This window comes from Ictidomys tridecemlineatus, chromosome 6 (assembly GCF_052094955.1).
Source record: "Ictidomys tridecemlineatus isolate mIctTri1 chromosome 6, mIctTri1.hap1, whole genome shotgun sequence".
Classification (NCBI taxonomy): domain Eukaryota; kingdom Metazoa; phylum Chordata; class Mammalia; order Rodentia; family Sciuridae; genus Ictidomys; species Ictidomys tridecemlineatus.
In genome coordinates this window covers 185,027,409-185,053,228 of record NC_135482.1, presented here as the reverse complement: position 1 = coordinate 185,053,228, position 25,820 = coordinate 185,027,409, and the positions used below count along the sequence as shown (strand labels likewise).

The following is a 25,820-nucleotide window of genomic DNA, read 5'->3' as shown; positions in this document are numbered from 1 at the left end:
AAATTTTACACCACAAGTACTATTATAGAATTACTATTTTTCATGTTTCACATTTTTATAATTTGAACTCCCTATTTTCATACACATATGCCAATATGTGATCTGTATGATATATGTATTTATGTAGTCTTTGGTTGCCTGTCTCATCAACCTTGTCTGGCTGCTGAGGATCAGGGCTTTATCTAATGCATTCTTCCTAAATGCCCTTTTAAACTCTAGGGTAGGGTCAAAATCTTAATTTTCAGTTTGTATTTGTCTATGATAATGAATTAAAATTATAACAAAATGATTAATGAAAACTGAGTTTTTAAAAGAGCTATGAATTTAGAAATGAGAATTTTAAAAGAAATTAATAATATTCTCCATATATCCTGGATCAAAAACATTAAGTTGGTCTTACTTTATTTTAATCACTTCTAATTGAATTCATAGGCCCTTTCCTGGTACTCTCTACTTTCAAAATATCACCCACTAGGAAATAATCTTTCTCAAATCAATCATGTAAATTCAATACTCCTACGTCACTCAGCACCTACTATACTTTACTAATACTATGGAAAAAGATGAATACAGCACTGGCTCCACCATTGATTAGTGAATTTTCAATTTATTTAATGCATTAAAACCTACATCATAATGCCCTTTACAGAGCCCACATTCATATTTCATTATTATCTGTAGTTAATGCTGGCCACAGACTCAGTATAAATTTTTGTTCACACCTTTCTTTCTTCCTAATTTTTATAAATCCATTGCACATAGGCATAGAGATATCTTAGAATACAGTCAATACTACTAATATAGAGGAAAAGGAAAAAATTAAAGGACCTATGTTTTGCTATTACTGAAAATCCTCAAAACTTATGTCCTCTATATAAGACCAGATCTGTTTTTATATTTGTTTCCAAAAAATAGACCCCATTCTATCTTATTCCATATTGTGCCTTTTAATTAATCTCCTATAGTTACTCAAATATTTTTATGTATAAAGTAACCAACTGTAAAGATCCTTGTCAATAGAATAAAATCTCAAATTCATTGAATCACTCATTAAATGGTCAGTACTTACCATGTAATAAAGAAATATGAAAGAAAGCTATTATTAAATAGGAAACATTACACTTAGAAAAGCTGGTAGGATGCTCAAATCCAGGTAAGTTACAATTAAATCCCACAAACTATATATATTATCACCTGGAAGGTTAACAGATTATTTGATCTTTAAATCCATACTTCAAAATGATACAAATTCCTCATGGGTCCCAAATTTCAATTCTGAAATACGTTGGCATTTCTAAATATTGTTAAGCATAAAACTGGGTCTCAGCACTCAGCACTCACCTGTGTTATAACAATGAACACGGCAATGCCAGTGGATGCAGGAGTAGAATCCCACTGGAGAGGTCTGCTTTGAGACTTCTTCATTCTGACTATAGTCCAACCCATGCATAGACTCAGAAGTAGGTATAACATGTGAATTTGAGAAGCAATGTCAAAAACTAAAGGGAAATAAAAATTGAAGTTAACCAAGTTTTCATAATACACAGAATTTGGTACTTTTTGCATTGAGATAAAATTACCTTTTCTTTTATTTTGTAAGCCACAAAAGTACAGGCATTTTTTTAAAGAGATGCTAAGGAAATTCAATTAGAGATATTCATGTATGATAATTCTAAAGGATCACAAAAATTTCCGAAAAATGTGTAATGTTTATAAAAACAGTTAAAACAGTGGTAATACTACTTTAAAATGTATACATATATATATATATATATACACATACCCATATATATATGTATACATATATATATATACACGCACATATATATACATGTATATAGATATATATACACACACATACCCATATCATATCTCTATTAAGTTTAACCTTAAAGACATACATATTTTCCATTTTTCTAAGCTTTCATAACCATAGATAATCTGATCAAAAGAATCAAATTTCAAATATAATTTGTGCAGTGTACAAAATATTAATACCTTTTATTCTGGGTTGTTAATTTTTTTGATGACTAAACTATATTGTAAATAGCATTTTCTAAAATTATTAGTAAGAAACACTATGACAATAAAGTACATAGCCACTGTGACATCCAATTATGTCAGTTTTAGTTTCAAAGTGCTGAAGACAAATGGAAAGCTTGGTGAATTAGTGCAATGTGCCACCAGGTGGCTATCACTTGAACTGCAGGGGAAGCCTGCTACTTTTAAAAAACAGTAACAAAATCACCTGTATCCAGTTCAGCAGTATAGGGAAACAAAATCTATAAATACTTCAAGTTCCACCTATATTTATATAAACTAGTAGTGATTGATTTTTTAAGGGCTACAATTTTTCATAGTGGTGTGTTCTGATGTGCATTTTGGAATAAATTTATGATAATTTAACGGAGTGCGACACAGAAACTCTGATATTCATAAATTTTACTTCTTTTATGTAAGGATATTATAAAAACAGAGAAAACTAGCTCTAGTATATAAAGGCTCATGTTTAAAAACTGCAAGCTAAAAATATATTTCTAATACACCTTTTCAAATATATTTTTACAGATTTTCCCCTTTCATCTAAATTAAAACTGGCTACTCTACATTTATACTAATGTATCTGTGGTAGTGAATTCTGATAATTGCCACTACATTTGAATAATATAAAATGTTATGGCAAATCACATCAAGAACACTTTCTTTTCATCATAGTGATTTTTTAATCACTGTGATATCAATTAATTTTATTAAACATTTCACAAATACACATTCATTTAATTACATAAAGAAGCTAAAGGAATATTCCTACATAAGCTGCTAAGTAGCTTATGTAGAAATTGATTCACTCATTCAGTGTACTTACCGTGCAATAGAAAATATGAAAGAAAGCTATTATTAAGCAAGAAATAATACATAAGCTGCTAAGTAGCAAAAACAAATACCTGGAAAACCCCCCTAATATTCTGGCTCATTTCTTTATGTACTAAGTAATACACAGATGGATATGAGACTATAACTGGATAGGTAGAAGACAGCTCATTTGTTGTTGGAAAGTAATTAATTTCATATAGAATACACAGATCACACAAAAACTCCATTCTGTCTTGAATTTTAATTACTTTAACTAACTAAACCTTTTGCTGTAGGAAGCATCAAAAATCAGCAACATCAATTTATTGCCATTCTAAACACACACACATACACACACACACACACACACACACACACAAATTTTTGTTTCTCAGCCTTCCATAAAAATGCAAGACTAACACTGTTCTATATATAGCAGACACTCACAAATATTCATCAGTCCTTCATTTTAGTAACAGCTTTGCCACTAATTGGCTCTGTGTGCTTTGCCCCTTTGAATGTCAATTTCTTCATCTAAAATGCATAAGCTGAATTATTTCTAAGGTTCTGTCCAGCTTTAACAATCTACAATTCCATTAAATATTTGAAAGACTTCCAAAAGGGAGAAGCAGAGCTCTAGACAATGTTCAGAAAGGATAAGCCCCTCCTGCTTGTGTACAGGAGGTGCACTGAACATATCCCCTTCACAAGGAGAATGAAAGGGTTTTCAAGTTTCAAAATCTTGAAACAGGTGGCAAGGTCTGGATGAGTGGGTCCAAAGATGATTAGTGGTAATACCCTAAAAGAGCAATGAGACTAGAAGAGAAATGTGGAAATATAAAGAAAAGTAAATCCTAGTAGTAAATCCAAAGATAAAATGAGTTTCATATTAAAAATCTGTTTTGTAGAGCAAATCTTAAATAGTTTTCCAATATTAAGAGTGGCATAAAACTTAATGTCCCTTTGCAGTTCTCTAAAATGTCATGATTACAGGACCTTTTAAATATTTTTTTCTATCATGCTTAATTGAAAAATTACTTCATAAAAGTTTCTCTTATAAATAAAAGAAGAAAGATGTGCGATCAGCTCAATTATAGATGTACATATGGCCTAGTGTCAGAAACAGAAAAAAAGTTGGTGCAACAGAAAATGGAATTACAATAGGGAAAAAATATTCTGCATTGGGGTCAGACCTCTACTGCTCAATAGCTGACTGACATATGAAAACATGCTTCATGACACTGAGTCCAGATTCTTTATCTGCAAAATAGGGATAAGCATATCTACTTTTTGGTGAGGATAAAATCAGAGAATATATATGTAAATATGCTCTCAAAATAATGAAGAGTTACACATATTATTAAGAAGAAACTAGGGAGGATAAATGAGAACTAAATCTGTAACCTTGTTTTCAGTCAATATGAGTTCTAACCAACCTTGGGCATAAAAACTGTACTATGTTAAAAAATTACATATTTATGTGGTTTTTGCAATGCTGGGGATTAAACCCAAGGCCTCACACCTGCTAGGCATGTGCTCTTCCACTGAGCTTTTTTCCCCAATACAAAATAATTTTTAAAAGGGGAAAATGAACAAGCAGATAGCAAGTTTATCTTAAAAAAAATTAAACAGTGCTCAGAACAATACTCACATTCTGCCAAACTTCCCATAAAAGGTACCCCTATTCCATCCTTGGAATACCTGAGGAATTGAAAAGGAACATATTAGTGTAAATTACAAATGTGAAAAAAAGTGTTCATAATCAAAGCAAGCATAATTGTGGTGCACTAATTAGGATTAATTAGACGTAATGATGAACACAGTTTTAGTGGTTTTGAGTTACCTGGAGAAATGAATGTAATTAGCTAAAGCTGAACCAGCTTGTAACAGCAATGCAGTTGTCAGAACCTTTAAAATCATGTGCATGGGTCCTCCTTTCTTAATAGCCTGCCACAATGATTGAGCATAAATGCAAGCAATCACAAAGTACACTAGGACTAGGAGGAAAAAGAACTCATGTAACCCTGCGAAGAGAAGAAAGGGAGTTTGCTTCAGTAAAACAAAGCCAGTGCAGTGTTGGGCTGCTTTCAAGTCTTCCTGTCAATATATATCTAGACTTTTAAAACTGAAGTCACAGCATTTATTTTTGTGAGAAAATAAAGAGGTAAATTATTTAAAAACCAATTTTTTACTTTAGGCCAAAGTTTTAACTATAAAAAAGTAGATTAAACCAACTACTTAAAGTCAATCTATTAAAAAAAAAAATACAGTCAAGGAAGCCCAAAGATTCACCATAAAATCACACTTTAGTTTGAAAACAGCAAATGAAAACAAAGATTTCAATATTCAGTTAGATATACTTTTTACCCTAAAAGTGGATTCTTTTGTGAGAAGTTTAGAAATAGATCTATTTAGTCATTAATAGTTTGCTATACCTGGATGATGCTCCTCCAAGTGTCGCCCCTTGGCCAGCAGCATCACCACAGAACTTGTTGAAAATGAAATACCTTAGGCCCCACTTCAGATCTACTGAATCAGAATCCCTGAAGGTGGAACTCATTAATATGTGTTTTAGTAAGTCTTAGGGTGATTCTGATACCACTAACATGTTCTGGAATGCTCCATTACTTTAAATTTCCATTTGGATAAAACTTTAAAACACCTGTTATAGCCAAAGTCACTTTCTGAAGTAAACTTTGTGTAGCTCTTGCCAAAGAGGAAATCCTATGGAGATCAAATGACTGCTCTACGATTAACTGGAATTGTGATACTAAATAACTGGCCACCAATTCAAGTTGCCAACAACATAACTTTGTTCTCAAAGGCAAGATAGGTCAGTCATATATTTTTTGGGAATTCAAACAACAAAATATGAAAAGGGAAGTAGTCCATAAAAGACTTGATGCTAGGACAGGCCAGAAGAGTCAAACTAGGCTACAAATGAAATAAAATTTTGAATGAGCAGAAATTATGAGCAAAGAGCGCTGATTGGCAAAGATGAGAACAAAGTGCAGATGCTATATTAAAAAGGATGCCAGTCATTATAGCGACCTCTAGTTCCAAAAAGCAGCTCTTCTCCATAGTCTTCACGTAACTTCATGATCAACACCACCTTTTCTGGGTTACTTGCAATCTTTTTCTGAGTGTTCCTCTTCCAGAAATTTTAGAATTTTTTTTTATAATAAGTCAGAAGATGTACTGAGGTTTATTGCTTACATTTACAGGCATCCCTCAGTAACCAAAGAGGACTGGTTCCAGGATACCACTGGGATACCAAAATATACGGAGTCCTTCATATAAAATGGTATTTTATTTGAATAAAGCTAGGCACATGCTCCTATATACTCCAAATCATCTCTAGATTACTTATTATACCAATACAATGTAAATCCATGTTAACTAGATGTTATGCTGTATTGTTTAGTGAATACTGACAAGAAAAAAGTCTGCATATGTTCAGTACAATTTTTTCCACAATATATTTGATCTGGTACCCATGAAAATAGAACCTGTGGATATAAAGGGCCAATAGTACTTGGTTACACTCAAGACAGTCCCTAATATAGAGCTTTTAAATTCTAACTAATATTAGAATGTCATGAAGCAGCTGAGATTAGAGCCATCTCCACAGAATCTGTGGATGAAGAATGTAAATTACACTCACTCCCCTTCCAATTGTGAACACTGAGCCTGCTCCAATTTCCCTCGAGGAAAACTCCAGTTAATGAGCAGAAAAGGAATCTTTACATTATGTGGAAAATAATTTTGGAAAAGATATAGAAGACACAAATAAAAGGGAAAAAGTCAAATAGTTCAATCTCAATCACTTTAGGGGCATGGTTAGGAAGAAAAAACAAAAAGGCAGCAAGAAGTTTTTCTCCACTGGGTGTCTCTCCTGCTCTACCTATATAAATATAAAGACAGTCACTTTCTAGAGCAGGTGAAAAAGTATGTTTAGACTTCAGGAAGAGAAGATCAAATAACAGAAGGGGCATACTTCCTTTTTAAATTCCTTACATAGAAAAGCACTGCAGCTTTAGAAATAATGGGACCATAATCCTCAGATTACTGTAGGACTGGAACAATACAAAACACAAATGCTAACCATATTATAACAGCTGTGGGTCAGTAAAATTCCTTATACTATTCTGTGTATTAGATCTTAGTTTTTACCTTTCCTTCTTTGTATTAAGGAATAAAGTATTCTATTTAAAGTTTTATTTATAATACTTTATAGAATATCTATTACAGAATAAAGTTTCAGGCTCCATTAGGGTACAAATCTACCATGAAAAGAAAATCCTCAGACTAAGAGATCAGAATAATGTGGGAGGGGGATACTTTTAAAAATAAGACACCTATCATCAGCAAAAGAAAAAAAAAAAAAAGCCTGAGGATTATTCAATGTTAAATGTGTCTCTCAGAAAGGACCAATTTTATAGCCAACAAAGCAAATTGTTTCACTGAAATAATATATTAAATGAACCAAACTAAGATACTTTGTTCACTAAATTTTAGGTAAATGATTCTTTCCTTGAGGCATCATGAGCTACTTTAAAGATAAAAGGGTGTGTTGTGTCTACACTGTTTTAAAATTTTTTAATGTTTTTAATGAGTATGTTATAGTTCTATATAATATATATAGAATCACACACACATGGGATATAATTTGCTTCATTTCAGTCCCCATCACTTCCTCTTTTCTCTTCCTCCTTCCTGCTTTTCCCCTTCCTCTACCTACTGGGCTTCCCTCCATTTTATTGTTTTTAAAATTGATACTTTACAGAAGCTAGAGCAAAATAAGGGGAAAAAAAACAAAAACAACAACAACAACGGTGCAGGGGGGGGGGGAGTCCCACAAAAAAGGAAAGGAGATAAGTGGAGTGGAGGAAGAAGATAAAGGAGGTGAAGGAGGGCAAGAAGAGAGGAACTCTGGAATGAAACAAACCAAAATATGCTATGTACATACATAAATGTCCACAGTGTATATCTACAAAGCACTGTTTTTTAAAAAAACAAATCACTCCCCCAAAAGTCTGATTTTTTTCCTCTTCAGTTACCAATTATACTTTTTTTATGCCACCAAGCTTCACAAGACCAAAACAATCTGTGTTTGTTCACACTGAAATTAAAATCTAAAAACAGATGAATACAAAGTGTTACTTGTCCTACTTAAAACAACATTCACTAAAGAAGAAACACATTCTTAAATGAACATGTAACTGTGGTGACACAGGTTATAAGGAAATGTATAGGTTGTAAGGCAAGTTCAAATGAAGAACTGGCAAAATCAAGTAGGAAGAAAACTTAGAGAAGAGCTTCAATAACTTCAGCCCCACCTAAATGATGGGAGAGCAGAGGATAAGAAAAGCAGAAAGAATCCTTGAGCCATGGAGCATCACTTGCAGCAGATCTGCCTGCCTGTCCACCATCCTTCCTGTCTTGGTCCCAATATGTACCCTCTCTCCTATGCCACAACAGCAATCAGAAATTCCAATACCCTTGCCAGCAGGAGGTAAACCTAGCCCCTTAGACAGATTTTTTTACCTTTATCATCTTTCTGGTATGGAAACTAACATTTCTCTTATAATGCAAAGATATATGACCTAGTTCTAGCCAATGAAATGTGATGGGAGCTTCTGGGAAAGATTCCCTTGCTATTAAGAAGAGATACCAAAATTTGCCAATACCTAGATGGAATGTCCAGAACAACTATAGCTAAACCTATGGGGAGCCAACCTAAAGACAAAGGTGACAGAGGCTACCAGGGCAGAGAGACACTCAATAATCCACTCTGGAAAAGCCTTAGATCCTTTTCTTGTTTAAGATAATTAAGTATACCACTTGCCTTAGGATTTTCTATTACTTTAAGCTTAAAACATTTACTAATAAAACATGTTACCAGTGCAACATTAAGATCTAACCCATTATCTTTTGGAACATAGAGGAAAAAAGCGAAAACAGAAAAGCATGAACATGTATGCTAAAATTAAATACAGTGAGATGGCAGATGTGAAAGCCTATAATATTCCAATGAAAACCAGTCTATCTGCCTTAGGTAATAACGCTCTTGGCATCCTAGGTGCTTCTTTTGGTCTCTAACAAGAGCATGAATACAGTTAACAAGGATTTTAATCTTTTTACAAAGCAGTTTCATTTGATTCTACCTTAAAGCATTATGCTCCTATTTAGTACACTGTCCAGTGGCATCAAACTTGCCTCAGTTCATTTTGTAAAATTAGACTGTATAGAATAGAGGATTAACCAAAGTCTGTTAGATATAAAAACACTAATTGTTTTGAAAGAAAACAAATTATAAAATTTAACCAGATTTAACCAGATTAACATGTAACATTAATTGCAGCAATTATCAGCAGGTTATTCTAATTCAAACCTCCCAGACATACGGAAATAGTAAATTCTTAATAAATAAAGCCATAGCAAATCAATTCTCCTTACTTGGAGCAGATAACGAGATAAGTGACCAAGTTTCTGAAATGAACTAATTGGAGATTATTCCCTGAAAACAAATACCTGAGAATAAAAGAATCCCTTTTAAGCCTTTACTTTAAAAAACTAACACATCACCAAAACAATGTGGAGTAGAGACTTTTAGGTCAGTGGTCCTGACAACAAACAGAATCAACTTCAGCGCTCTGAACCAATCTGGATTTTTAAAAATAGCTTCTCTAGCCATAAACACAGTAATAGGCTGCAAACCATCAATTTGGACTGGAATGACAAAGAATTGCAGGCATTTTAATCAATACAATGATATGATCTTTAGGAATAAAACTAGTCAAAAATTAAGGTTGAGTACTTTTGGGTACTTTTGGCACTTTTTAATAATCAATCCCTGAAGGTTAGTCCTGCACAGAATCATGCTTAATGAAAATACACATTACAGTGAGGTTTTATTCCTTGTTTAAGCATTGTCAGTTACATAACCAATGTAACTTTACACATTTTAGAATAAGAAAGAACTTTAAGATATCAGAGTGAGCATCAAACCAACATCACTGACAACATTAAGAAAAGTTAGAATGAGTCAGAACTAAGAAGCAAAGCAGAATGTAAATCCTAAAAAGCTAGCTATAACTCCAGATGTTAAGGAAAACACTAGAAGATATGGGCAAGGTTCAGGACAAGGCAGGTGGGTGTGGGTGGCATTCATTGGCCCAAGCACACAGCACAGGGCAGAGATGTAATTGCATAAAGGTATGGGTTCAAAGTTCAGATATGAAATTGGAATGAGGGAAGAGAGCAGAAATGGAAGCCTGGAAAAGGAGGCAAGAAAAAAGCATATCAGGACTCTCAAGTCCCAGAGAGCCACACAATAAATAAGACAACCTCTTGAGCCAAAGGTCTACTGCCTAGAAGGCAGGAGGGGAAAGGACAGCGCATCTGGACTCCACTAGAGGCAGTGGGGCTGGCATATAAAGGATTACTTCCTAGTAAGCCCTTGCCTGGCCCTAAAAATTGGTGTTAAATGAAATAATGAAATCATACAGTAAAGTGATCTTTCTTTCCCATATCTTTTTAAAACAGCTTTACTAAGGGGGCATAACTGATGTATATCATAAAACGCACTCAAGGTTAGTATATGATGATTTTTGGTATAGTTATACAGTTGTGCAACAACCACAATTCAGTTTTTTTTTTGGTAGTACTGGGGATTGAACTCAGGGCCTTGAATATGCTAGGCAAGTGTTCCCCACTGAGCTATAGTCCCAGCCCACAATTCAGTTCTAAAACATTTCCACTTCTTCCAAAAGCCCCTGGTTCGTGTTTGCAGTAATTCTCATAGCTACTCTCAACTCCAAGCAACTATCAACTTTTTAAAAGTGTCTTTATTAGTGGATTATAGCTATACATAATAGTGAGGTTCATTTTGACATAACACATGCATGGAATATAATTTATTCCATTTCAGTGTCCATCTCCTCCTCTATTCCGTTGTTCTCCCCCATCTCTATTACTGTTCTTATAAATTGGTACTTCATAGATACACATAAAGGTGGAATTTACCATGGTACATTCACACATGCACACAGTATAATTTGGTCAACATCATTCTGCTATTCCTTTCCCTTCCCTTCCCTCCCCTGTCCCTTTCAAACCACACCCCCACCCCATTGATCTCCCTTCCATTTTCATGGTGCTGTTGAAAGGGATCTTAAAAGTAATTTAGTCCAGGGCTGGGGATGTGGCTCAAGCGGTAACATGCATGCGCGGGGTGCTGGGTTCGATCCTCAGCATCACATAAAATAAAATAAAGATGTTGTGTCCACCGAAAACTGAAAAATAAATATTAAAAAATTCCCTCTCTAAAAATAAGTAATTTAGTCCAAATCAGTCATCCAATGCTATCAGATTTGGATTTCACCAATGCCTTTTCAAAATATGGAAAATAAATGTCAACATCTTTTATAAAGATAAAACAAATGACAAGACTAGCTTTCAATAATGATCCACACTGTTCTAAGGTTATCATTAGTGAAATCTGACCTTTAAGTTCATCTGCATTCAAAAACAACCTGAGTGGCTTAGACTCTCATTTCCCTCACAGAAAGAACTTTTAAAACTATCTATTTTAAAACATTAGCATCCCATTGACTCTATAAACTTTTTCAAACCAATGGATATTATAATAATTCATTCTTTATACATTCATTTGTGACCTATTACAAATGCTCTTTGACTTGCTTTTCTAGCTGTGGCAAATTTACACTTTGAACTAAACATTGGTTAAGTCTAACACGGCCTCATTTTTGTCCCACCCTCCACCCATCCTCTTTATGGCCGATGAGATGCAATGGAATTAAATTCTTCTCTAAGTAAACTGACTTTTTCAAATGGGCAAATAACTCATGAAGTCATCACTTTTCTTTGACAGATGGCCTACATAAATCCTTTTATAACTCTTGACATGTTACTCCAACAAGTCTATTCTACTTCATACTGGGTTTATCGAAATCACAAGAATCCTTTAATTTTTGTTGAGGCTAGGAATCTCACTTCAATAGAGCCGGGCATAGTCACCTAACATTTGGTAAAAATGTGTCTTTATGGAAGTAAATTTGACTCCAGAAAGCATTACGGATTCTGATCATTCCTATGTACCAATAAAGGCAGTCCCTAAATCTGTTCAAACAACCTAGCAAAAGGATAGCCTTGGAAAATAATTCAGTTTCTAAGCTAAAATGCTGAAATATCAATTTAAATTGCTTTATTAACATTTTTGTTTATAAATATAATTCTAAGATGTCATAAAACAATAAAAAGAGGTAGACCACACAGAGCAGACTAAACACTATACATCTCTACCATTCAGAAAAGAAACCTATTATTTTTGTGATTTTTAAAAATTCATTCTCTGCATTTTTAAATACACTTGAAGTCATGCAATATAAAATTCAGTGTTCTGCCTTTTAAACTTAGTATTATAGCTATCAAAATGTTATCAAAAGATTCATTCAGCCATATCCCAAATGCTAAACACATAGATGGCTTTAAATTTTTAATATTCTAAAAACACAACATGAAGGTGTTTTTTATGTCTTTTTTTTTTTTTTGTATTTAGGATATATTTAAATAGGTATTCTTACCAGATTCTCTAGCACTAAAATGGTCAAATGGATTTCCTTCAGCGTCTGGGTTTAGTAACACCATTTCAAAGGGGATATCTTCCACCTGAGAATTCTCCTTGTCATCTCTGCATGTATACTTGTCTGCATAAAACACGTGCCATGTTTGTGGAGATGGAATCTGGGACACTGTCAGATTATGTTCAGTCTGGTTCATTGTCACTTTAAAGAGAAAGAAAACAACACCTTTCAAAGCGAAACTCTTTTTTAATTATTTATATGTGACAGTGGAATGCATTACAATTCTTATTACACATATACAGCACAATTTTTCATATCTCTGGATGTATATAAATTATATTCACTCCAATTCGTGTCTTCATACATGTACTTTGGATAATAATGATCATCAACATTCCATCATCATTAATAACCCCATGCCCCTTCCTGTCCTCTCCAACCCCTCTGCCCTGTCTAGAGTTCGTCTATTCCTCCCATGCTCCCTTTCCCTATCCCACTATGAACAGCCTCCTTATATCAAAGAAAACATTTGGCATTTGTTTTTTTGGGATTGGCTAACTTTACTTAGCATCATCTTCTCTAACTCCATCCATTTACCTGCAAATGCCATGATTTTATTCTCTTTTATTGCTGAGTAATATTCCATTATATATATATATGCCAAATTTTTTTATCCATTTATCTATTGAAGGACATCTAGGTTGGTTCCATAGTTTAGCTATTGTGAATTGTGCTGCTATAAACATTGATGTGGCTGTGTCCCTGTAGCATGCTGTTTTTAAGACCTTTGGGTGCGGAGTGAGGAGAGGGATAGCTGAGTCGAATGGTAGTTCCATTCCCAATTTTCCAAGAAATTGGTGAGGATGTGGGGAAAAGGTACACTCATACGCTGCTAGTAGGACTGCAAATTGGTGCAGCTAAAACAAAACTTTTAAATATGCTCACTGTTTTAGTTGTATAATCAATCTAGGGATTAGAATCCTTTTTTTGCCTCAAAAACTCAGGCCTGGGTGTAGTACTGGAATAAAGTATGTAAAGTATAAAGCAGATTAAAATGATGCATTTTATACCAAGAAATCACTATTAAAATACTGAAATACCACAAATGAAAACGGTTTCACTGAAACTTTGAATTTACTGTGATAAGAAAAAAAAGATACACAATTTTATCATTTTAACCACTTTTAAGAGAACAGTCCACGACACTAAGCACATTCACAATGCTGTGTAGTAACTGCTGTGACATTTGACATTTTTAAGTTACTTGAGTTAAATTTTAAAAGGAGCATTCAACTAATTAAGAAAATCATTATTATATCTAAAAATTATGATTGACAAATAGTTTTTCAAAAAATTTTTCCAAAACATTTTTCTGACTGGTCGTTCTTAAAAGCAGTACTGGGCTAAAGGTACAGCTCCATGAGACAGTGCTTGCTTGGGCCCTGGGACTGATTCCTAGCACCCATATCAAAACAAAACAAAACAAAAAAAAACAAACAAAACATCAAAAGGCACTTCAAAGTAAAAAAAAAAAAAAAGAAAAGAAATACAGAAGATGTGGAGCCAACCTAGATGCCCCTCTGTAGATGAATGGATAAAAAAAAGTGTGGCATATATATACACAATGGAATATTACTCAGCAATAAAAGAGAATAAAATCATGGCATTTGCAGGTAAATGGATGGCATTGGAGAATATAATGCTAAGTGAAGTTAGCCAATTCCAAAAAACCAAATGCCGAATGTTTTCTCTGATATAAGGAAGCTGATTCATAGTGGGGTAGGGAGGGGGAATATGGGAAAAATAGACGATCTCTATGTTGGAGGGGAATGGAGGGGGAAGGGGGTTAGCAAGAATTGTGGAACGTAATAGACATCATCATCCAAAGTACATATATGAAGACATGAATTGGTATCAACATACTTTGTATACAACCAGAGATATGAAATATTGTGCTGTATATGTGTAATAAGAATTGTAATGCATTCTGCTGTCATTTATTTTTTTTTAAAAAATCAATAAAAAAAGGAATACAGAAGATGAAAGTTACACTGGTTCAGGTCCATATAAGGTAATATGACATAGTGGGGGAAAACTCATGAAAGTTGGCATCAAATGGATCTGTATATATACAATAACACTCACTTTCTTCATTTGTAAAATGAAGATAATACCTATAGCAAAGAACTGATGTAAGGACTAACTTATATGAGTCACCCGGCATGGTATTTGTCAAAGTAGTTGCTCAACAAATTAATTTTCCTTCTCCTCTCTTTAATACAAGGTTTTATACTAATCACAGTTCTCAAATCAGGGTAATCCTGCTTCCCTTTAGGGCATTTTGAAAATGTGTGGGGACAATTTTGTTGTCATACTAGCTGTGAAAAACTTTGAGGGAAGCTGTGCTAAATCTCATGTAAGCTAGGGAAAGTCACATAGCAAAAAACTGTTCCTCCCTAAAATGCCACAGTTCCCTCTTTTGAGAAGTACAAAATAATGTCTATGATCTTTTCCAGATCTAAGACCGTGATTCTGCCCTAAGAGGCATTAAATAATGCTACCTGAAGCTGTGGGGAAGCTGTGGGAAAGTGGTGTCTCAGACTCCAGACACTATTCCAAACAGTGGAGTTAACAGAGCAAGCCTTGGCTTTGTGTAATTCAGCAAATAAATTACATTTTATAAATTTGCTTCTTCAACAGTATAATGGAAGTTACCTGCCCTATCTAGCTCAGAATTCTTCAGAGGACAAATGAGACACATGAAAAATCCTATATTAAGATATATGGTTTTATACAAAGTAGAGTATTCTTAACGCATAAAATTACATTGTTGGTCATACTTTACTTTGAACTTTTCTGTACACTCGAAATTTTTCCTGATAGAAAATTGAGGAAATGTTATGTATAGGATGGCTTGATAAATGAGATACAGATGTACCTAACCTAGTCAAGATTCAAATTTTAAGGACCTAGAATTTACAACTGGAAATTCTACCTATTATGAATTAAAATGAACAAGAGGATTTGATTCACAACAACACAGCATTGCTTTTTTGGCTATTGTAGATTAGCAGACTTTATATTACTTCTTTTTTACAATTATACAGTCGCTAAAAAAAAATGCAGCTAAGATTTCAGTTTCTGTTAAATTTTTGAAGACCTTTAGTAAAAATATAGTCAATCAATAGTTCAGGAATGAGACTGTTCAAATGTGAGGCTTGCAATTATATAATCTGGACCTCATTATATAAAGGTTCTGCTGTGTCTCTATCACTTGCACTTTTTCTCTTAGATAAGACAATACAAAAACTCATTATTATATTTTCATCAATATACTTTTTGGTGTTTCATTTTAAATTACATGGATCTACAGAGACAAAAATGTGCTTCATAAAGTGATACTGGCCTTTAGTTTTTGTCTGTCTCTTTTCAGCAAGCCTGGTAAGTGAGCCTCTTGACAAAACTGTATGTTTATTGTTTGTGAGACAAAAGACTAAAGCACAGCATGCATATTGTATGCTGGTATAATTAGTACCTCAAATATTAACAAAAATTGAATTGCGGTGAATGGTGCTGAATGGCTAATTGCCTAGTCATATTATAAAAGAAAATGAATATTATTAACCAAAATACACAGAATAAAATACTAATATATTTAAATGATTTTAATACACCAAATACACAAAAAATATAAAATATCAAAATGTTTTACATACAATATGTGTAGCTATTATAATCTAACAGCAAATTATCCTGAATCTCACTAGATTTCTTTTAGATAGAAAGAAAAACTCACCATTTTCTGTGCTTGTAGGTGTTCAGTTTGCTTGCTTTAAAACCAAAATAGTTCTTGTCATTAAAAAAAAAAAAAAAAAAATCTGGCCTGGAGACACAACTCAGTGTAGGGCACTTGCCTTGTATGCACAAGGCCCTGGATTTGATCCCTACCACCATTCACACATATGCACAAAAGAAAAAAAAAAAAGAAAGGAAAAAAGAAAGAAATGTGATGTGCTATGAAATTCAAGAACAAAAGAAGACTGAAAAAATAATTTCTCAAACATTAATCTGAGTGAATCAAGCAACATTCAGTACCTAGAGATTTTTCAAATCTACTAGTCTCTTCACAATGAGTAGCAACAGAAAAGTTTTACATAGGAGTTGTACATCATTAATGAGTTCATTCCAAATAGGTGAAAGGCTATTAATTCCTAAAAGTCTTATTGATAGGAAATCTACGTTCTAAAAGATTATTTTTAAGTATGTGGTACTATTACAGTGTCATAAGTTTAAAAATATGCTTTGGTTTCAATGTACCCAAGCACCTATATAATAATATACTACAAATATGACAACTACTATATAAAAGTTCAAGACAGATTTTCTTAATATTTGGATTTTGTTACTGGGAAAAGAATTAATAAAATCTATAAATCTGTATCTATTTATATCAATATATATTAAGTACTTAATTTATTTCAGGCACAAATATTAACAAAAACAATTTTCATTGTTCTAAAATTCCTGTTTCCTGATATCTTCCATTCCATAATTACAAAGAATACTTTTGTACTTCACAGAATAGAGAAAAGAAAATAGGAAAAGACACAGCAGCAAAAGGCTTCCTTAAATTATACTCCTACATATAACTGTATCCTGGAGTAACCTTTAGAGTTGCAGCATCTTAGGATGGTCAGGACACTAGAAACAGTCCAACTTATTTATAGAACACATAAGTGAGGCTCAAAACAAGCCCTTTTATAAGTTACTAGCAGGGATTCCCAGTGTCGTGGATTTCCTACTGCAATATACTTTCTCCCTGTGTATAGAAGGTCTGGGAATGCAGGAATATGAATCATGAAAATGATGTTTTTTAAGAGTATATCATACATGGCATAATACTGACCATGTGATAACAAGAAAATAAATTGGTATTCTTATAGCCCAAAGCTTTAAACTGCCTAACAAAGTTTGTTTTGTTCTTAAGGAAAAAAATTGTAGGAAAACGTCTTTAATAGCTACTTTATATTTTTAGGTTAAAAAAAAAAACTTAAAACAGATATAAAGCTTTTAAATAATTAAATTTAACCATATTTAAAACTAACCAATTTAAAATTATGTACAGACAGACAATAAATAAATACCATAAACAACATTAAAAGAGAAACCAGAGACTGGGGAAAAAAATCTATTCAGATTTGTGTCCAAAATACATGAAGAATTCTTACTAATCAATAATAAACAGCAAAATAATTCCAAATGGACAAGGTAATAAATAAACTATTAGCATAAGGGAAACCCAAATGGTTAATAACATAATTCAACTAAACTCCAAGATAATATGTTCCTCAACTTTAAATACAGGGTATTACATGGTTCATAACTGGCTCTTCCTGGAAGCCTGATAAATTTTTACTAGAGAGAGAAAGAAGTCTTTGCAGTGCCCAAAACAAAAAGTAGTTCAAATCTGCTATTTAGAAAGAGCACTCTGGTTACAGAAGGGGGACCATCATGGCTACGGAGTGGCCAGGTGGGAGCAATTTCAACAGTACAGGCAAAGGACTACGCAATGGATGGCAGACTGGGGACCTTTACTTTTATCCCTATCCTGACTGGCTGCCTTATGAGGGAACCAGATGGCTAATAGGAATGGATGTTTAGAAAGGGGAGTGTTTTACTTGCCTAGACAAAAAGAAGAATCTACCACATCCCTACTTATGGATGAGTCTCTGAATAATAGGGGGATAAAGAGGGAAGAAGGTAATTCCTACTTTTTCTCAGGGATGATTCACATTTCTCATCTCCTACAGTCGGTTAACTTCCAAGGGGTAAAATGGGTAGAAGGGCACATAGGCTTCATTTCTAAATTATAAAAGCTTTCACTTGCTTTTTTTTCTGGATGGCTATCACCACAACCACCAGACAATGTTGAGGAAAATGGATGAGAGCAAGGATTCAAGCCACTAGATAAGGATAAGGGAAATCAAGCCTCACCAGAGGCAAACCCTGGGTTTTACAATGACTTGGTGCTGGTACCTCCCAAAGTTAAGTATTTTGTCACCATATGACTAAGTCAATGACATGAAATGGCATCACTTGGGCTAAGTTTTATAATTAACTAACATACATGTTAGTGTGTTATCTCAGTGCTGGCAGAAATATGCTTTCAAAAAATACTATCATTGGTTCCATGCTGACACTGGGTAAAAATATATTTGTCATATTAACATAAATTATATGAATAATAAAGGGTCTGAATGAAAGGACTCCTTTATAAATTATCTGGATTTTTTAAAAAAATTTGAATGATAAAGGCAGGGAGAGGCATTACATATTTTAAATAAGGAAAAGGTTATTTTCCTTAAAATTCAGCTTAAAATGTACCAAAGTGTTATCACAGTGTGATATAGGCAAACATGAAATATCTTAAATACTTCAAACATAAGGAAAAAAAAACATATCTAATGGTCAAAGAAAAAAGGATATACTCACTTGTCAACTGAGCTCTGGATAATTTTTCACTACAACTATAACCATGACTGCTTTCCTGCAGTTTTAGCCATTCCTGGGCTTGGAACAGGTAAAGTTTAGCTTCTTTTCCAATAGCTACTGCTATGTTGTTGATTCTGACACACAGAAGAGCATGGTCACCTTAATATTAAAACAAAAATGATCAACTCATTTGGTCTTATATGAAACTGAGATAATAGGACAATTGAATACTTTCACTTAAAAAAAACACAATTTTTTATATTTAAAAACATATTTCAAAAACAATTTTTAACTTTTTTTTTTGCCTCACTTTACAATCACTATACATCTTTTATATTGTTCATAATCAATAGAAATTTCCTGCCAAAATTTCTTTTGTTTTTTAACATGGGTTTAATATTTCAATTTATTCTTAATGTAAAAAAATAAGCCTAGGAAATAGCAAGAAAGATTAAAGAAATGTGTTTTGAGGTATATATTTTACATCTAAGACAAAATTTTACATATCAGACTTTTACAAAAAAAAAAACCTTTCATAACAATATATGTTAAGTCATTAATAATCGAATGAGCCTAGTTGCACACAATAACAACAGTGAAGACCTGGAACAGAAATGGCATAAAGTAGTTGATTCTAAGAATGGAGACACTAGGTGACGAGAGGTAAAGCAGGAGACTCTTTTTCACCTTAAAATCTTCTTTAAAAAATTGTTATTAGAATTATCATTTTGACAATATATCATTTTGATTATAATATATATTTGTGTGTAGTATACATAATGAATGTCTAAGTCTCTTGCATAAATTGGTTACCTTATAAATTGTCAAATCATAAAACTGACTATAAAGCCCTGTTAACACCTTAAATTGCATTCTGAGTTATAGGCTGTTTTTTCAATATATTTTTAGTATCATTTTACTGAAGTGTAATTCACTGAAAAATTGGTAATAACAAAATATATATGAGAATATAATTACATATTTTTATATGTGTATGTGTGTACACACACACACACACACACAGAGAAGGAGAAAATGTATTTGGAACACCCTATATCCAATCTGTCTTGAGAAATTTAGACTGTTTTAAGTATATGTTTCTCTCCCATGTTTACCAGGTAAAAACCAGGTTGTCTTCTAAGTCTGCAAATCTGCTGGTACAGCATCCACACACTCTAGATTTTTCAGCACTATTCAGTTGTGCCATTTATTATAGTGATATTACTATCACTATTAATACTCAAAGTATTGTTACAGTGAGTTAAAAAATGAAAATCTGACAAAATAATAATAAAACTATTTAATTAAAAACTATTTAATTAAACTGTTTCTCCTTTATTCACCAAAAGTATATATTCATATTGGATTTTTTCCTTTCTCAGCTAGGTTCAAAAACTATAGATTTTTTAAAAATCAGGTTTCCCTGCCTTTATATCACCAATTCTTTAATCTCTCAGGACTTTAAATTCCTTTCCCACACCAAAACCACTTTTCATTTCTATTATCTTCTTCCTAAGAATCCCTTTTAGGCCAATATTCTGATCTCCATAGTTGTATCTTTTAATGCAACTAAAAGTTATTTAGACTAAAGATCATAAGTTCACCAAGGACAAATTATTTGAAATAACAATACTAGAGAAATAAAGAGTTTCAAGAAAATATCTGAAATTTTGAGGGTACAAGTAAATGCAACAAAAATTAGAGTCAACTGCAAGTTCATTCATTATAGGGAGACCAGACTGTACAAATCAAAGGCAACTCTGATTTCAAATGGGCCAAAGAGAATATCAATAATGAAATTTCCGGGACACTATACACTATGAAGTTTCCATTGAATTAACTCTAGGCCTTAAGATCCATAGTAAATCACCCAAGTAACCAAACTGTTCTGGCAGTAATGGTAATTAGATTACAACCCCTCTGCTCCAAGAGGCTTTACCACCCTGGTCTTTAAAAATAAAAGAATAAAGGAAAAAAAAAGATATCTAAGTTCCTGGGCTTACATTCACCCTTAATAAGGCCCATATGAATGTAATCAGGCCCAGTCCGGAATGGACAAAAGATGCTTGTTTAGGGGAAGGATCTCAAAAAGATACAGCGATCAGATCAGTCATTTGTGTATTCTTTTGCAAGGAGAGGGCTAGGAAATGGACACGGGCTTTCAGGTGCAGAACACAACCTCTATGCGCCAGAGGCTGCAGACAAGCTTGGGACAGCAACTGCGGGGCTGCCAACGCCTGCCGAGATCCCGGCTAGTTGCGGAGGGGGCAGGGCCGAGGCGACGGTGAAGTGCAGGTGAGGCTGGCGAAGTCGCCCGGCTGGCCCAACGTGGCAGGGAGGGGCAGGGTGCCGCCCGCCCTCGGCCTACTCCCAGAGGCGGGGAGGAGCGGTCTGCGAGCCGTGCTGGAGCGATGGCCCGCGCGCCTCCATCCCTCTCCCCGCCCCCGGGACCTACCGTGGAACTCGAAGTGGCCGATGCTCTGGCCCTGAGTGTCTCGGGCCGCGGCGCTGCTGAAGCTGCCCCGCACGGTTTTACCCTGGCTGCCCTGCGGCCACCAGCAGCACGTCAGGGCCACTGCCAGCAGCCGCAAACCCCCCATCCTCGCCTCCCGTTCGGCACCCGCACCCGGGGCCCTAACCGCCTGCGGCCGTCAGCCCCACGTCGGCAGCCGGAGGATGGGTGGGGCCAGGGCAGCGAGCCCGCCCCTCTGGAGACCAACAGCCAATGAGGTGAGGTTTTCGCCACGAGCCAAGCATATTCACCAATCAGAGGCAGAAGTGGGTAGGGCGTGTAGATCCGCGCGTCCCATCACTTCCCAGGCTTTTGGCTAGTTCCCGCCTTTTTTTAATGGAGAATTTGGAAGATGTTGCTTCGGGTTACTGAAAGCTTTTGCCCTTGGTGCCCCAGCGCATGGTGTCAATACGCATGCGCGCGCTGCGCAGGTCCAAGGCACCTTGGAGCGGCTCTTGGAATTAGGAAATTGCTAATAAAACACGACAAGAGCATTCCCGTCAAAAAAAGAAAACTCCCTTATATTTGGAACCATGTTCTTTTTCTCCTGAATGCCTATATAATTTACTGAGCATGTCCACTTTAATGTTTCAAAGACACTTACATGTCTACAGTATAAAACATGAGTCTGGCACCCAACTGATTTTTCATCCCTAAGTTTCCTCTTTAATTATATCATCACTTAGCCATCCCTAGGTTTCCTCTTTAATTATATCATCACTTAGCATGCCAGAGGGCTGAGAAATGGAGTTCTCTTTACTCCCTCATATCCCATGAATTCAATTGCAAATCTCTTCTGGTGACAGTAGGAAGCAGCAGCCTATGGCAGCGGACCTTCCTCCACTCTTCTCTAACAGGCTACAGTCCACCTCTTCCTTAGAACCACAGAAAACTTTAGGAAACAATATGATTGAATCACTTTCTTCAAAGGCTCTCAGCTGCCTTTAGCACACAATACAAACTCTTTAGAATATGGCTCTCTAGTCACTCAAATTTTAGTCTTTCTACTGATCTCCATCGTTATCATTGTCAGTCTACAAACACCTCAATTTCTCCCCTCTAGACCTTTGTCATTTGCAAATCCCTTTGACTGGAATAATTCTGTTTATCCTACCACTCAACCCTGTGTCTCACCTTCTATATCCCCCTCACCTCCCAACCCTGTCAGTTTAAGAAGCCTCTGTGTTAGTTGTCCCTAGGTCTGAAATCCCTCACTTCCTTATCAGGGAACTTACTACACTATATGGTGTATGACTTGACTTATCTGAATCCCTCACTACATTGTTAGGTCCAGTGGGTCAGAGACTATTCCTGTCTTAGTGAAAGTAGGAACTCAAATATTGTTTCATGAATAAGTGCATATAAATTATTCTCATTCCAAAACACACTTTAAAAACGTATAGATAAGTTCTCACAACACATCTCACAATTTAGAAAAGAAACTAGGGTAATACCTACTATGGTATACATAGCATTTTCAGTATCTCTGGCTGACCAGGAAAAAACTGGAGGTATTAATATTTGGGTATTTTAAAAACTGCACTAGTTTTTTTTATTATAAAAGAAATTCATGCAGCTTAGAAAAATTCACGGTAAAATTAAAGTAAAACTTAAAGTTTCTATTTCCTCCTTTCCCCTCCCATATCCAATACCCAAAGATTACCCTTGTTAGTAGTTTAGAGTGGATCCTTTTAGACCAGTTGTTATAAATAATATGGTGTTAAATTAAATTAAATTAGACCTGAAGCTACCTTCAATCTTTGAGTTAATACATGGAGAACTGCAACTTAATTTAGTATATAAATGAACAGCAACTTAAGCAGAAGTATAGTCTTCTAACAAGTAACTGAGTCTCAATTATTGCAGGCGGGATTCAGCCAAACGTAGGCTGCCAACTGATCAGAAGACAACCATATCTGGCTGATGTGTTGTCATATCAAGTCCTGATAAGGCAAAATTGGAGATGTAACCAATTAAGCTGTTTCTGAATATCACTTCCTTCTTCTTTGCGAACTTCGTCTTTGAATATTTCCTGCCCATGTTGCTGGGTAGAGCTAAACTCTCTGAACCTTTCTTTCTTCTGAGTCTGCCCAACTCATGAATCACTCTTTGTTCAAATATATGCTGCTAAATTTGTCCGAATTGTCTTTTAATAGTGTAACTTGTAAGTCAAAGAAAGGGATACAATTGGTGCCAAAGGAGAAGCCGAACCTGAGCCTTGAATGCTGGGGGACTTTCTCTCTCTCTCTCTCTCTCTCTCTCTCTTCTCTCTCTCTCTCTCTCTCTCTCTCTCTCTCTCTCTCTCTCTCTCTCTCTCTCTCTTTTAATTTAGTTATAGTTGGACACAACACCTTTATTTTATTTATCCTCATGTGGTGATGAGGATCGAACCCAGGGCCCCGAATGTGTTAGGCAAGTGCTCCACAGCTGAGCCACAATCCCAACCCTGGGGGACTTCTCTTTTTGTCTCTTATTTTCTTCCCTTCTTGATCAGCTTTGTTTTTTCTCTCCCTCTGAAGGCAGGTTTTCTGGTTCCTCAGTTCATTTAAAAGAATATGGCCACTAATAAGTCCCAAATTTGTAGGTCCTCAGAATTCATGAACAACCAGACTATTGTAGAACCTTAGTCCAATTTGACATCCCAGGAAGAGGCTTCAATTGGCCTACGATGAGTCAGATCCCCATCCTTTGGCAGTGGATCAACTCGTGGAAATCATAAAGGGCAAGGTATTTAGGTCAGAAAAAAACTATAAGTATTTACGTCAATATATTTTGGTCAATATTTTCAATTATATCATATATTCCATGATAGTACAATCTTTTTAAAGTCTATGTAGCAGTCCATTGTACTTAAAAAGTTAGGCAATCTTACAGATTGTGTCTGTTTTTCCTTATTAAATAATTCAGCAGTGAACAATTATCTATATTATACATCATGAAATTTGGGGGGCACAGACTATGTACACTTTAGATTTTCATTTATATTACCACTTTACCCTCAAAACAAAAAGTTTGTAGCAAATAACACTTCCATAGACAGTGAATGTTCTTTTGTTGCTGTTGTTGTCTTTGCTAAAATACCATGTAGGGGGAAAAAAAGACATTTCCTATTTTTACTAATTGTTTATTTTATGTCAGGCCTGGTCTTAGAGATTTGGAATTATCACAGTAAACAAAAAGGCCCTACCCTCATGGAAAAGAAGCAATGAACAATTCATCGAAGTATGTGTTGATGACTGCTATAGCAGCACAATTCACAATAGCTAAACTGTGGAACCAACATAGATGCCCTTCAGTAGATGAATGGATAAAGAAAATGTGGTATATATACACAATGGAATATTATTCCGCAATAAAAGAGAATAAAATCATGGCACTTGCAGGTAAATGGATGGCGTTGGAGAAGATAATGATAAGTGAAATTAACCAATATCAAAAAACCAAATGCCAAATGATTTCTCTGATTTAAGGATGCTGATCCATAGTATGCTGGCGGGAGGGGGTGGGCGGAGTGGGAGGATTAAATGAACTCTAAATAGGGCAAAAGGGAAAAGGGGAGGGGAGGGAAGGGAAGAGAGTTTGTATAGGGGTAGGAAAGACCGTGGAATGAATGGTCATCATTACCCTAAGTACACATAAGACGACCCGAAGGATGTGACTCTACTTTGTGTACAACCAGAGATATGAAGAATTGTGCTCTATACATGTAATATAAGTTGTAATGCATTCTGGTGTCATATATAACAAATCAAAAATTTAAAAATAAATAAAATAAAACAGAGTAAGATGGTTCTATAGGGCTAGGATAGAGCTTGCTATTTTAATTGGGGTGGTCAGGAAAAGGACTCTAGTAGGATGACATTCGAGCTAAGAAATAAAGAAATAAAAACTAGGCACAGATGGGAGGAAAGTGCATTCAGGCTGGGGTGGAGTAAGCAAGAAGGGAGAATATTAGGATAATACCTAAGAGTAAGGCCTAGGGAACATCTTTATTATGATTGCAAGTAGTCTCCTATCTATCTTATTAATAATAACGATAAAAAATAAATTTGCAGTTGCAACCTCCTATTTCCATATTGCAAGAAGAGAACTCTGGAGTTCTCAGCTTAACTGGTGCGTAATCTCTGAAGATGGGTGAAGTGCAAGAGCTGAAAGAAGGCACTTCTTCAAAACTCTGAACTTCCGTGTTTTAAGTAAAGCATAACTCGGGCTAGCAACAGTTGCCTGGAAGACGTTCCACACACTGCTCTGCCCCAACTCCCTCAATTACTCGCATTAGGTCTGGCTTTGGCCCAGAGGACCTGCGCCTGCGCGGTAGCCCTATGCGGCCGCTCCGGAAGCTGCGCCGACTTCTC

At 35.0% G+C, this 25,820-nt stretch overlaps 1 protein-coding gene across 2 annotated transcripts in view; it reads right to left on the bottom strand.

Moving 5' to 3' along the window:
• Positions 1 to 21,657, bottom strand: part of Gpr180 (G protein-coupled receptor 180) — a 29,234-nt gene extending 7,577 nt beyond the window's left edge. For both annotated transcript variants that reach the window (XM_005317043.3, XM_078016210.1), the window contains exons 1-6: positions 21,409 to 21,657; positions 18,954 to 19,112; positions 12,462 to 12,662; positions 4,697 to 4,877; positions 4,505 to 4,554; positions 1,342 to 1,499 (exon numbers count right to left, since the gene is read on the bottom strand). In XM_005317043.3, the coding sequence (XP_005317100.2) occupies positions 1,342 to 1,499; positions 4,505 to 4,554; positions 4,697 to 4,877; positions 12,462 to 12,662; positions 18,954 to 19,112; positions 21,409 to 21,553 (894 nt within the window). In that variant the 5' untranslated portion in view covers positions 21,554 to 21,657. The remainder of the gene's footprint in view (positions 1 to 1,341; positions 1,500 to 4,504; positions 4,555 to 4,696; positions 4,878 to 12,461; positions 12,663 to 18,953; positions 19,113 to 21,408) is intronic.
• Between the last annotated feature and the right edge of the window lie 4,163 nt (positions 21,658 to 25,820).